Genomic DNA, 13,772 nt, shown 5'->3' on the forward strand with positions numbered 1-13,772 from the left:
GGATTTATCTTAAACAGACTACCTCGGAACTATCATTCATGAGGGAACTCAAAATGAGAAATAACCACAAAAGAAAAAGAAATCAAGATCCGACAAACCTAAATCATTGTACTCATGCTGCTATTTCTGCATCCGACCTCCATTAAAAGAAGGGAGGGAATAGCAAAAAAAACCCAAGTAGGTTTTTTTTTTCCAACTCCTAAGCAGGTGCATATAGGAGTTCGAAAAAGAGAAACCATGAAGAAAAAAGTTCTCCATTCCATTTTCCACATCTGCTCACAAAGAATTGGCGGATGTCATTTTTCACTAAGCATCTGCCTTTGTATTTTGTAACTCATAATCGTTAAGACAAAAAAGGCTTTTAGAAAAAAGTTATCAGTGAATGTGAAGGTGTGATGAATGAAAAGAAGACCTTAACCACGTCAATACCATTTTATCCAAAACGATTTCACAACATAAAACTACACCCTCAGCCAAGACCTCAGGCAGCTGATGAGGCGGAAAGTGCGGGTTCCCTAAGGCAGATTACAAAAAAAAGACGGAGGACAGGATTCTTTCACCAGTTCAGGGAAATACAAAAAAGGAACTAAAAGCTCCAGCAGAGAAACCAAGCCCAAGAGCTCACTGCAGAAAGCATGCGGTTAGATAAATCCTAAAGAGCAGGGAAAAATCGTGCGCTTACAGACCTGCGGTGCGTCGGGGTCGGCGGGAGGCTGTTCCACGACGGCGCAGCTGCTCGGGCTCGACTTCTCGCAGGGCTCCCCGGCCACCAGCTCCTTCGCGGGCACGATGGGCAGCGGCGGCGGCGGCCAAGCGGCCTCGGGGTTGGCGCGGGGCGGCGCCGCCACGCACAGGTTGTAGGAGTAGGGCAAGGTGCCCTCGCAGAAGTCGGCCGGGAAGGCGGCGCCGGCCAGCGACAAGCGCTGCGCGCCCAGGCAGCGCAGCACGGCGGGCGGCCCGGCCCGCCGCAGCCGCGCCAGCACGGCCAGCGCCACGCTCAGCACCAACAGCGCCGACAGCAGCGCCAGCGCCAGCACCAGGTAGAACTGCAGCTCGCCCGCCGCCTCGGCGCCCGCCGCCCGCTCGCTCAGCTCCGGCAGCGCCTCCTGCAAGCTCTCGGCCAGCACCACGTGCAGCGTGGCCGTGGCCGACAGCGCCGGCTCGCCGTGGTCCTTCACCACGGCCACCAGGCGCTGCTTGGCCGCGTCCCTCTCCGACACGGCCCGCGCCGTGCGCACCTCGCCGCTCTGCAGCCCCACGCGGAACAGCGCCGGCTCCGACGCCTGCACCAGCTCGTACGACAGCCACGCGTTGCGCCCCGCGTCCGCGTCCACCGCCACCACCTTGCCCACCAGGTACCCGGACGACGCCGAACGCGGCACCACCTCGAAAGCCGAACCCACCGAGCCCGGCGACGATCCCGACGCCGCCGGCGGGGGCGGGTAGAGCACCCGCGGCGCGTTGTCGTTCTGGTCGAGCACGAAGACGCGCACCGTGGCCGTCGAGCTGCGCGCCGGCGACCCGCCGTCCTGCGCCCGCACGGCCACCGAGAACTCGCGGCACTGCTCGTAGTCCAACGAGCGCTGCGCGTACACCGCGCCGCTCCGCGCCTCCACCGACACCAGCGGCGCCGCGCCCGCCGCGCCCGCGCTGCCGCCCGACAGCCAGTAGCTCACGCGCCCGTTCGCGCCCGCGTCCAAGTCCCGAGCCACAACGCGCAACACCAGCAAGCCCACCGCGTTGTTCTCCCGCACGTACGCGCTGTACGACGCCTCCTCGAACACCGGCGCGTTGTCGTTCACGTCCGACACCTCCAGCACCAGCTCCCTGCTGCTCCACAGCGCCGGCCTGCCCCGGTCCCGGGCCACCACCGTCACGCGGTGCTCGGACGCCTGCTCGCGGTCCAGCGCGCTCGCCGTCACCACCTTGTAAGAGCCGCCCGACGACGCCACGATCGACAGCGGCGCCTCTCCCGACAGCTCGCACGACACCTCACCGTTCTCGCCGGAGTCCGGGTCGTTCACGTTCAACAGGGCAACCACGGTGCCGACCGGCGCGTCCTCGGGCACGGGGCTCGACAGTGACAGAATGGTGATTTCTGGCGCGTTGTCGTTCTCGTCTGTGACGTCTATCTGCACTTCACAACGTCCCGTGAGTCCGCCCCCGTCCCTCGCTTCCAGACTGAAGCTGTATTTATTCGTCTCCTCAAAATCGAGGGGCCTCTCGGTCCTGATCTCACCACTCTCTTGGTCGATAGAGAACAACTCGCGGATCCCGGCCGGGACGTTGCCAAAGGAGTAGGAGACCCTCCCATTGGAGCCCGCGTCCGCATCCGTGGCCCGCACCTGCAGCACCAGCGAACCTGCCGGCAGATTCTCCGCCACTCGCGCGTCATAGACGTTTTTGCTGAACACGGGCCGGTTGTCATTGGCGTCCGTCACGTTAACACGAACCTGAACAGTCCCGGACCTCGCTGGGTCCCCCCCATCCACTGCCGTCAGCACAAGTTCAAAGGATCTCTGCTTCTCCCGGTCCAACGCTCTCTCCAGCACTAATTCCGGTTGCTTCTTTCCACTCGTGATCTCCTCCACGGCCAGACTGAAGGACGGGTTGCTGCTGAGTTGATAAGTAATCAGGGAATTACTTCCCACGTCCGCATCTCGGGCCATCTCCAGGGGAAAACGAGCACCGGGAGGAATTAATTCACCAATCTCGAGGTCCAGGGCATCCTTACTGAAGACCGGAGAGTTGTCATTCACGTCCTCAATGGCCACTTCGACACGGAAAACATTTAGCGGGTTGTGCACCAGCGCCTCGAAGCTGACCGAGCAGGACAACGACTCGCCGCACAGCTCCTCCCGGTCCAGCCTCTCGCTCACGTACAGGTTTCCGTTCTCCTCGCTCACCGTGAAGTATTTCAGCTGCTTTTTGCCGGCAGACGCCACCCGCAGCTTGCGCGCCGGCAGCTCGTCGGCGCTGAGCCCCAGGTCCCGGGCCAGCGGCCCCACCAGCGAGCCTCTGGGCAGCTCCTCGGCCATGGAGTAGCGGAGCCGCTCCGCCGCCGCCCGCCAGCACAGCCACAGCAGCACAGCGCCCAGCCCCAGCGCTCGCCCGCCGCCCGGCCCGCCGCTCGCCCTCCGCCCGCCCGACATCGCCCACAGCGCTCGCTCGCCGAGCTCGCAAGGCTCCTGCCGCCGCCCCGCCTCCCTCGCAGCCGCTCTGCGCAGCCCCAGCAGCGCCCGACAAAGCAAACCCGGCCCGCCGCCGCCTCCAACTCGCACGCCTCTGCTGCCCGCGCCGCCTCTCGCCTCTGCTGCCCGTGCCGCTGCCGCTCTGGCCCGCACTGCCCGCCCGAGCCAGCAGCCTGCGGGGACAGCACGCACAGGCGGCGGCGGCGGCGGCTCCAGCAACGCTCGGCGGCGGCCCAACAGCGGCACCCGGAGGCGCCGACACAACACTGCAGCCGCCTCACGGCCGCGCCCGGCGGGGACCAACTTTGGGCCGGGCTGGGGCTGCACCGGCCCTGGGGTCTCTGTTCTGGTATTATCAGCAAGCGCCAAAGTACTCGCTTAATGCTAAGTAGGAACCCTAATGATTACAGCAGCTACTGCAGTCTAATACCGATTTTTTTTCTGTTGATTTCTTTTGTAGCTGCAAGAGACATATAAAGTACTATTGCAGCTTATCAAAGACTTTGGCATCTTGTGGTGCGCATTGGCACGAAACTTAAGAAGGAAATATTTCTTGCAGGGCAATTATGTGTTTTCAGATTGTTTCCCTCATGCACAGTCGGAGAACTGAAGCCAAAAGTAGATTGCTCACATGCTTTAGCAATCATGTGTTTCACTGCTACCTGAGATACCATTTTTCTAGCTTCTCTGAGTAGAGGGTGTAAGTCAAAAGCAGATTTACACAATGTTAAGACTTGCAGAGAAATGTGAAGCCTAAAGCAGTGGAACTGCACCCATGACACTGTACATACCCGGCAGAGAAAAAGAAAGTACAAAGCAGTGTAAGCTCCTTGCCCTCTGTCCATCCTTACACTGACTCTTCTTCCATCCCTAAAACCTCCTGTGCTTTTGGTGGAAACTCAAAAATCAGGCTTGTTTTAAGTACAGATTTCACATCTCCATTGTTTTGATTCTGTGAACCTCCAGGCAAAAGTCCCATCACCTGGCCAGTCCATTGTAGGACCACAAAATCAGCCAAAAGATTTCAAATGAATTCTGATTGTTCATACACAGATCCCAAACCTCCATCTGACCTCATCTGGGCTGATACTACAGTGCTGTGCTTTTCAGTTGCTTTACCAGAACTCTGCCTTAGAAACTCCTCCCCACAGCACCTGAAACCTCCCTGAGGCCTCAAGGTGAAAGCTTGTTGTGTGCTCCTCAGAGACTTAAGGATCCCCAGATAAGTGGGCTTGGCCAGCAGCACTTCACAGTTACCCTCTTGGATTAAACAATGGCAGGGGCTGTGTGCAGGTTCTTCACAAGGTCCTCTCACTCATTTCTGAGCATTTCTAATAAACAAAACCAAAAGCTCCAACAGAACCAAACGAGGTTCTGGACACCTGCAATGTACAGGTGCTTTGCCACATCTCCGTCTTAAAAATTCACTTCACTGAAGTCTGAATGTACAAGTGAGGCCCTCAAATCTCAGTCTTGTACAGTAGTGGGTTTCCTTTCTGGAAATTTAGCTGTTCTTGTCAATTTTCTACTTCGTGGTATGTTAATCTCCTGGGAATAAGAAGCTGCAAGGGCCTTATCAAAGGCCTTTGATCTGAATAGAAGTACTTAGGAGAGACCCTGCATTAACTTCTGCTTCATTTTCCTCACACACAACATTCTGTCTTCATTTGGGTCTCAACCGAAGTCACTGTTTGCTGCAAAAGAGCCCTCACAAGTGGGAAACATGAACCATGATCTTCCAGGAAACAAAACCTGAAGTAAGATCCAAGGTGGAAAATGCAAAGATCACTTCTATGAACTCTGTATCAAAAAGTTACTTAGATATGTAAATGAAGAAATGACCTTTCACAGCAGGAATTCCACCCCTCTGTTGTTTTTCTCCTCACTCTCCAACCCTGCACAACTTGCAGCTTTGATTTTGACATTCAGAATTTTCCAAAACCTCTTACAGAGGATAATGCATTACAACCATACTAAGAAGGGAAATACACTTGATCTCCACGATTCTGAGAAGAAACATAATTTTTCAAATGCACAGAAGTGACAAATGGACAAATTAAAAAAAGAACGATCATTGGGCAGAGACTGCCTCATCAAACTATGCACTTAGGGGGAATCTCTGCAACTCTTTGATCACATGCCCTGATGTGACTTCTTCTTAGGTCGTCTTTGCACCTGCTAACCCCTGACAAAATTAGAACACAGATGTACCCTCTCCTATCTCCTGCTTCCTCGCTAGCTGTAACATGACAAGGAAAAAAGTCAGACAAGTCATGAAAGGAAGCATAAACTCACTAGGCAGGCATGGAAAGTCATCCCTGAGAGCACCAGGAACCCATTGAGGACTCAAGCTGTAAATGTCACCCTGAAGTCTTACTCCAGACAACAAAGATGATTTCATTTTATATAAATAAGTTAACTATTTAATATAGTCAGCATCTCTCATCAGTTTTCCTACTGTGTGGCCTGCTCACCTCTCACAAACAGGAAGCCCTACATTTACAGGTCTTATTGTGGGCCTCTTTCTAGGCCTGTCTTCTGAAAAAGCATAACAGATTCTCTTTAAGATTCTATTTCTTCTTCTTCACATATAAAAAATTGTCTTAGGAGGTCAAAATAAGTATTTGCTGCTAAACAACACTCACAGTTTCAAATGAAAAAGTACTGATCAGAAAAGGGGGAAAAGTACCATGACCTTCCAGGAAAGAAAGGCCTGAACCAAAGTGTGGTTACAACTATGAAGAAACTCTACATTACAAAGTCAAAAAGAAGATGTAATTTTGAATAAAGAGGTTTCACGGAGCAGCAGTGACATAGTGAGCATCAACTCAGGCCTTTCCCACTGTGTGCAATTTGACTGTGAGCCAAGCACTTTATCCCATAAATAATGAGCTGTCCTTGAGCTCTTCATGCGAGGCATCAGGACTGTATGGCAACAATCTCCCCTTGAAGTGGGATGGCTCACAAGGTTGCTCCTCAAGGCTGAAAGCCCTTTTACCAATGACAGAGTCCAAGTTCACCTCTCCCTGAAGTGTACCTGGACTGCCTGCCAGGTGACTTTCTCCTTCAGCAGGCACATCTCTTGGGGTTTGAAAGTCCTCTGGTGAGACTAAGACATCTATCCTTACCCAAGGCACTGAGATTCCTCACCTGCAACAGATCTTTACTAAGTGGATGAAAACTAAACACAAATTAAATGCATGCAGCTAATTCCATTAAATACAAACCATTGTCCAAGTCTAAAACTAAGATTGGACCTGACTGCACCTAAACTCCATCAGGACTTTAGGTAGCAAGAGTGTCCACTCTGACATTTGTGACTCAGCATGAGGAACTCCCTCACTTGTTTCAATCTCCAGTCTGTGTGTAAATAATTCCAGGTTGATTCTGAGTCAATTCTCCTTTGTGTGTTTCATCCATGTAGTGAATAATAGATATTGCACCCAGCCACACCTAAGATCCATCAGGAGTTAAGGAAGCAAGGGCATCCATACGATAACAGTCCTTTTTATATTTCAACACTGAAAGCAATAGAGTGAACCTTGCTATCAAACTTTGTTATGATGCATTTCTACAACATACTAAAGCCACTTTTCTTAATACCTCTGACAGGGAAGCACTAAGGAATAGAAATCACTCATTCACAACATCTAGCCATACATCAGGCCTCTAAATGCAGAGTTATTGGACAAATGCTTGATTATCAGAGGACTACAATTGCCATTCAGGACAGGGAAACCCAAATCACAGACAAAAATGACACAGGCCTTGACACCAGGCAAGAAACCAAATCACTGATCAGCCAAAACCACATTGACTCACATGTTTTCCTGGTACAAAGTCAGCCTCTCACCCTCCTTGCTCTGCATTCACAGCCTCTTTCACACCATGGACAAATCCAACTTCTGACCACATGTCAACCACAAGTGACAAAGCAGATGGTTCATTCAGCAAGATTTTAGGGAAACAGAATTCTTTGTCTTGGCAGCTGAGCACCTTCAAGGTATGGAAGAGAACTCCTCCTGCAGCCTGAGAGTTTGAACAGATCTCTCTGGTTTTAAGAACTATCAGCCAAACTGAGGCCCACTTGTAGAACATGAGAAGAAACAAGAACGAAAAAAGGAAAAATGGGAAACTTGCAATAATGTAGGAATCTTACCTTAACATTTCCACATATAACTGTAGCAAGAAGAGGATCGAGTATCGAGAGGTACAGTTCTCCAAGTAATTTCTTTGGAAAGCAGGGAAAACACACAGGAACACAATTATTGCATCCATATAACAGCCAGGGGAAATGGAACACTCTACCAACCTTTTAGACATTCCTAAATACACCACAGCAAACGCTTCCACCTGCCCTGTGTCTGTACAGACAGAATGTTTCAGCATGTCCAAACATCATGGAGCAAGGCAAGCTGCCCTTTATAGAGAGTCATCTCCTTATGGAGAACAAGGATCTCCTTATGGAGGACAAGGATCTCCTTATGGAGAACAAGGATCACAACACAGATCCATGCATAAGGCATTCTCTGCTCATCACACTCATTTCAAGAAACCTGAAATGTTCTAAGGGGCATAACCAAGATGCAGCTCAGTTAAAGACTTAGTCATGAGAATCGACTCAAAGACACCATCATTCTTCCCCAGCACATGGACATTTTGGAAGAATCTGCCATCCTTAATGCAAAGTTTATGTCTTTATCCCAGAACTACCACTCACAGGAACAGCTGCATTGGACATGACAGAGGATAAAGTAAGTGACTTCCTGGCACATACTTCAAATAACAAGCCCCAGACTCAGAAACTCCTGACAAACAAACCCTCCCATCCATACGTCCCCACCAATTTTAATATCAACAAAACATCACCAGTGACTTCCTATGAGCAAGAGCCACTTAATAACATCTGAAGGGTTGGTCAAGACTGCAGAAAGATTAGTCCAACCACAATGAAACTCTACACCACAACCTTACAAGGGTCTAGAGCTGGAAAAAGTCACATTTCACACAGCAGTTTAACACACAGAACCCCTGAAGCGTGGTTGCCCTTCCATGGGTATTGCTTGCAGCCAAATTCATCAGAGGACTGTCACCCCCTTTCTGGACACAGGAAAGGGGCACTTCATGTTGGTGACACAAGGCCTTGGCACTAGGCACGACATGAAAGAATCCCCAGGGTGGCTTTGGGCCCAGTCTCTCTCGCCTTGACCTTGCACTGTCTTCTCACCACGAGTAGGTGAAAAGCAAGATCAGCAATTCTATGGACATTTTCAGATAAAGTTTTGGACACACACAGGCCCACCTTTACCTCATCAAGACAAACACAGCAACAGTTTAATTACTCTTCACAGGGAGTGTCACAGGCAGTAGGAAATGAAACCGATGAACTCACAGCTTGTCACTGTTTGGAATCTGAGTCCATTCAATTTATGTAGTCCAGCAATGGACCCTGGGAATTAAAAACCCACAAGCTTCCTCTCCATCAGTATCTCCTCACACACAGCACCTGCAGGAATCTCCTCAAACTCATTACAGCTGGCATGGTTCTCACTGATCTTCATTATTTGCAGATATACTGTTCTGAAAGAAAAGTTGCACAGACAAAACTTCTCCTTCCCATGCTTAATCGTTGACTCCTTACCATCTGCGCGTGAGAAGTAAGGCAATTTCTCCCATTAACATTTTAAGGAAACATATCTATGAAAGTCTTTCCCTTTAGAGAGGTAGCAATGAAAAGCATGTTTGGGACTGTCAAGGAAATGTAACAATGTGATCAGATATTAGCAAATACAAAGGCCCAGCTTGAGATCCGTACAAAGAAGAAGACAAGAAAATAACATCTGCAGAAATGAAGTGACCACATCACGCTCTTCTCAGTTATGGCACTTAGAGAAGATACAAAATTCAACTATTAATCAGGGATGGAATCAGTTTCCTTCTCTCAAAGCTCCCATTTTGGCATTTATCATTAGTATGTATTAAGCAATTAGTTAAATACAGAGCATTAACTTGTAAACACAGAGCAGGAACATCCCACAGCTCTCAACACAGCTGGAGTAATGTCTGTTAGGCCTCATTTACTTGGGAAGGAGAAAACCACATTATATTATAGCACAGAGAGGCACCAAAATCTTGTTTCCTTTGACAGTCCCTCACCCACAGGTACCAGAATCCTCCTACCACTCTAAACTTGCATGTTGTTTTTTGACCATTATATTTTGCAGGCACTTTGAATCAAACGGCCAGTTATTCAGACCATTTCCTGTCAACATGCACCAGGAAAACCCATGGGCTTCACACAGGTATCTTTACAGCTCTGTACTATGGGGGAAGAAATATTTGTTTGCCAACTACATCTCAGTGAAGAAATATCAAGACTCTAAATGTAAAAGAGGAGCTGACCTTCAGAAGATTCTGGGTCAGTGGTGATCAAGTGATACAGTAACAATGGCAGAAAACACAATCCTCTAGCCAAGAGCAGTTTCCCTTCTCCTGCCTCCCCTACAAAGTGGAAGGCTAAGACACGACCCCACGTCCACCGCTGCAACGCAAAAAGCACCCCTGATCAACACATCGCTGAATGAAGTTTTGCTTTCCTTGTCAGCAAACCCTCTCTACACAGAAAACAGATCACGGGGGATAAAGGGCAAAAAAAGCGGAAGAAACCGTCACGGACACGATCTAGTACGAGAAACTCACCGGGGGAGGGGCGGGGTCACTAGGTTGGGGCCCGGCAGGTTCCTCGTCTCCGAGCAGCGGCGCGGGCTCGTCGGGCGGCGGCCGGGCCGGCAGGGTGTCGCAGCAGCTGGCGGCCGAGAAGCGGAGGTGGCTCTTGCGCGAGTCGGCCGTGAGAGACACGTCGTGCGAGTAGGAGTGCAGGAAGGCGCGCACGCCGTCGATGCCCACGAAGTGCGTGGCCGGCACGCCGCGCAAGGCGCCGCTGCCCGCCGCCAGCAGCTGCTGCTGCGAGCGCCGCCAGCGCCGCAGGCGCAGCGCCAGCAGCAGCAGCAGGAAGGCGACGAACAGGCACGACACGGCGGCCACGGCCAGCACCAGCCAGCGCGTCAGGCTGCCGCCCGCCTCGCCCGCCCCCGCCTCCGCCTCCGCCCGCGCCGCGCTGCCCAGCTCGGCCAGCAGCTCGGCCACGCTCTCGGCCAGCACCACGCTCAGCGTGGCCGTGGCCGACAGCGCCGGCCGCCCGTGGTCCTTCACCAGCACCACCAGGCTCTGGTGCGCCGCGTCGCGGGCCAGTGGCGAGCGCGCCGTGCGCACCTCGCCGCTGTGCAGCCCCACGCGGAACAGCCCCGGCTCCGTCGCCTTGGCCAGCTCGTACGACAGCCACGCGTTCTGACCCGCGTCCGCGTCCACCGCCACCACCTTGGCCACCAGCACGCCGGCCTCGCTCGACCGCGCCGCCAGCTCCACGCCCGACCACCCCGAGCCCGACAAAGCCCCCGCCGCCGGCGGGTACAGCACCTGCGGCGCGTTGTCGTTCTCGTCCACGATCACCAGCCGCACCGACACGTTGCTGCTCAGCGCCGGCGAGCCGCCGTCCTCCGCCCAAACCCACAGCCCCACCTCGCGCACCTCCTCGTAATCGAACGAGCGCAGCGCGTACAGCGCGCCCGTCTCCGCCTGCACCGACACGTACGACGACAGCGGCGAGCCCCGCACACCACCCTCCCCCAGCCGGTACCGCACGCGCGCGTTCTCCCCCCAGTCCGAGTCCGTCGCCCGCACCCGCAGCACCAGCAAGCCCGCCACGTTGTTCTCCCACAGACGAGCGCTGTAGCGCTCCTGCAAGAACACCGGCGCGTTGTCGTTCACGTCCAGCACCCGCACACACAGCACCCTGCTGCTCTGCAGCGACGGACGACCGCCATCGGCCGCCCGCACCGTCACGTTGTACTCCGACTCCTGCTCCCGGTCCAGCTCTCTCGCTGTCACCACGCGGTAGTAGCTGCCCTGCGAGCTCTCCAGCCGGAACGGAAGGCTGCCGTCGAGGGAGCAGCGCACCTCGCCGTTGGCCCCCGAGTCCTGGTCGTGCACATGCAGCAGGGCCACCACCGTCCCGGGTGGGGCATCCTCCGAGATCGCGCTCAGGGCCGACGATACTGTCAGTTCGGGTGCATTATCGTTGACATCTGTCACGGCGACCGCGAATTTAGCAGTGTCGAAAAGCCCTCCACCATCATATGCCTGAAGTTCCAGTTCGTAGTAGTCGCCTTCCTCGAAATCCAGGTTCCGCAACAGCGTGATTGCTCCCGTCTCAGGGTCCAGCTGGAGTATCTTCGAGGCTTTCTCCGTGATTTTCTTTAACGAGTATTTCACGTGCCCATTCAGACCCTCGTCGGGGTCGGTGGCCGTGACGGTGACGAGGACAGAGCCCACGGGCACGTCCTCCGGCACACGCACCGTGTACTCCGCCTGGCTGAACACGGGCGCGTTGTCGTTCGCGTCCAGCACCGTCACGCGGATCCGCGCCGTGCCCGTCCGGGCCGGCTCGCCGCCGTCGCTCGCCCTCAGCACCAGCTCGTGGAACGCCGCCTCCTCCCGGTCCAGCGCCTTCGCCAGCACCAGCTCGGGACGCTGATCCCCGCCGGGGCCCGTCTGCACGGCCAGCGAGAAGTGCTCGTCGCCGCTCAGCTCGTAGCTCTGCAGGGAATTGTGTCCCGAATCCGGGTCGTGAGCCTCAGCCAGAGGAAATCGCGACCCCGGGGCTGTCGTCTCACTCATTCTGAGTACAATTTCTGCCTCTCGGAACCTTGGCGCATTGTCGTTAATGTCCGTGATTTCCACTTCAATTGGGTAAACCTTCATTTCTCCCTCCACTATCAGCTCACAGTGAAGCACGCAAGGCTCCGCACTCTCGCACAAGTCTTCTCTGTCGATCCTCTCGGCCGTCACTAAATGTCCCGTCTTGCCGTGCAGAGAGAAATACTGCGTCCTACCTCTGTCTGTGACGCGGGCGCCGCGGTCTCGGAGCTCCGGCAGCTGCAGCCCCAGGTCCTTGGCCACGTCGCCCACGAACGAGCCCTTGGGCATCTCCTCGGGCACCGAGTAGCGCAGCTGCCCCCACGCCGCCTCCCAGGCCGCCAGCAGGACGCCCCAGAGCAGCACTCGCTGCCGCCGGCCCCAGCGCCTCCCCGCCGCGCACATCGCCGCCGCCGCACCGCCGGCACCGCAACACCGCCGGCAGATCCCCGCCGCCGACGGCCGATCCGGCTCCCGCTCCAGCTACGACTTCCCGCTCTAGACTGCTGTCGCCGGCCCCTCTGCCTACCTATAGCACGGCTCTGCACCGCGGGGAAGATCGGAAACAGACCGCTTCCCGATCCAGGAATCCAGCGATCCAGCGATCGAGCCGGGCCGCAGCGGGCGGGGCTGCAGCGCTCCGACCTTCCTCTCGCTCCTCTCGGTCAACAGCGGCGCCCGCAGCCTCCTCCCGGCACTGCACGCACCGAGCGCCAACGAGACATGCCCGCCCTGCCTCGCCCACGGGCAGCTCAAAAAGACGGAACATTCGCCATGGAAATGTCGGGTCCAGTACAGCGGAGATCTGGTGTTATAGTCTTTCTACTGTATGGGAAAATATTCATGGGATTGTGATAATATCTAGATACAAAGGTCTCTAAATATGACGTGCAGTGTATTATCAATCTGCTATTCTGTAGTAGGAAAGGTCAACATCTTCCCCGCAACTGCAGAGCTTTTTGTGTCAGTCGTTGTCTAGTTTTTCCTGAGTATCAACACTCGAACACCTCCAGCCACAGTAGATTCCCAGACCCAGAGCAATTGCACATATAAGTTCCCTTCTCAAAAGGAGGGATTTTAGGGACCGCCTTTCTCTCTCTGCTTTGTTACTTTTCACCTGAACATTCGAGGCTGCTCTGAATCAGCCCTCGTTGCTTCCCTTCTCCAACCACTTCTTTCGAATTTTTCATTACAGCCTTATGCAACAGGCCGTGATTATGCAACTTAGGGCTCCGTTCCTGATCACAGCCTTAGCGATAGACTCTATTAACTAGGGAATATATAAATTTGGGGGGAAAAAAGATAAAAATGAAACGCAGGTTTAAAGCAAAACCACACTAACCAATCAACCAACAAACATACAAACAAACAACAAACAAAAAACCCACGCAATTTCTCTCTTAAAACTTATTCAGTATCTCTGTTGAAAAGCCAGTTGAGGACTGGTAAACAAGGGAACTACCACACATGATGAAACGATAAATACAGCAGAAAGAGAAAAAATAAACAAAGTTCTGATAAAGTCGGAGACCAATCAGAGATCAATAAAGTGATGTCACTATTGTAGCCATTTATGCAGCCTTCTTACACCAAAAGATGGAGGGCACAGGGTGGAAGACAGGCATAGTTGTGAGAGAAGGAAATTTTCCTTCATCAAGGCACGTTTCCTTAAAACAGAGAAATAATATAAAAGGTCGCAGTGCATCTATTTGGAAAACCAAGATCAGGAAGGAAAAATCTCATCACTGAGAGTCAATCAAACTCCAAACTCTACCACAGAGAATTAATGGATTTCCTCCTAAATGTAGGGATCTGGCTTCACCGTTA

The 13,772-nt window shown here is 53.4% G+C and overlaps 2 protein-coding genes across 2 annotated transcripts in view; one reads left to right on the forward strand and one right to left on the reverse strand.

The window, feature by feature from the left end:
* Positions 1-635: 635 nt before the first annotated feature.
* On the forward strand, positions 636-3,474 carry LOC135422814 (basic proline-rich protein-like). The gene is made up of 2 exons (XM_064672322.1): positions 636-640; positions 685-3,474. The coding sequence occupies exons 1-2, from the start codon at positions 636-638 to the stop codon at positions 2,093-2,095; spliced, it is 1,416 nt and encodes a 471-aa protein (XP_064528392.1). The 3' UTR covers positions 2,096-3,474.
* A 4,973-nt stretch (positions 3,475-8,447) lies between these two features.
* The window catches only part of LOC135422815 (uncharacterized), a 30,626-nt gene continuing 25,301 nt past the window's right edge, over positions 8,448-13,772 (reverse strand). The window contains 2 exon segments of the mRNA XM_064672323.1: positions 8,448-12,669; positions 12,671-12,750. Coding sequence (XP_064528393.1) covers positions 9,873-12,669; positions 12,671-12,750 — 2,877 coding nt within the window. The 3' untranslated portion in view covers positions 8,448-9,872.

The sequence above is a fragment of the Pseudopipra pipra genome, chromosome 15, assembly GCF_036250125.1.
Source record: "Pseudopipra pipra isolate bDixPip1 chromosome 15, bDixPip1.hap1, whole genome shotgun sequence".
Lineage (NCBI taxonomy): Eukaryota > Metazoa > Chordata > Aves > Passeriformes > Pipridae > Pseudopipra > Pseudopipra pipra.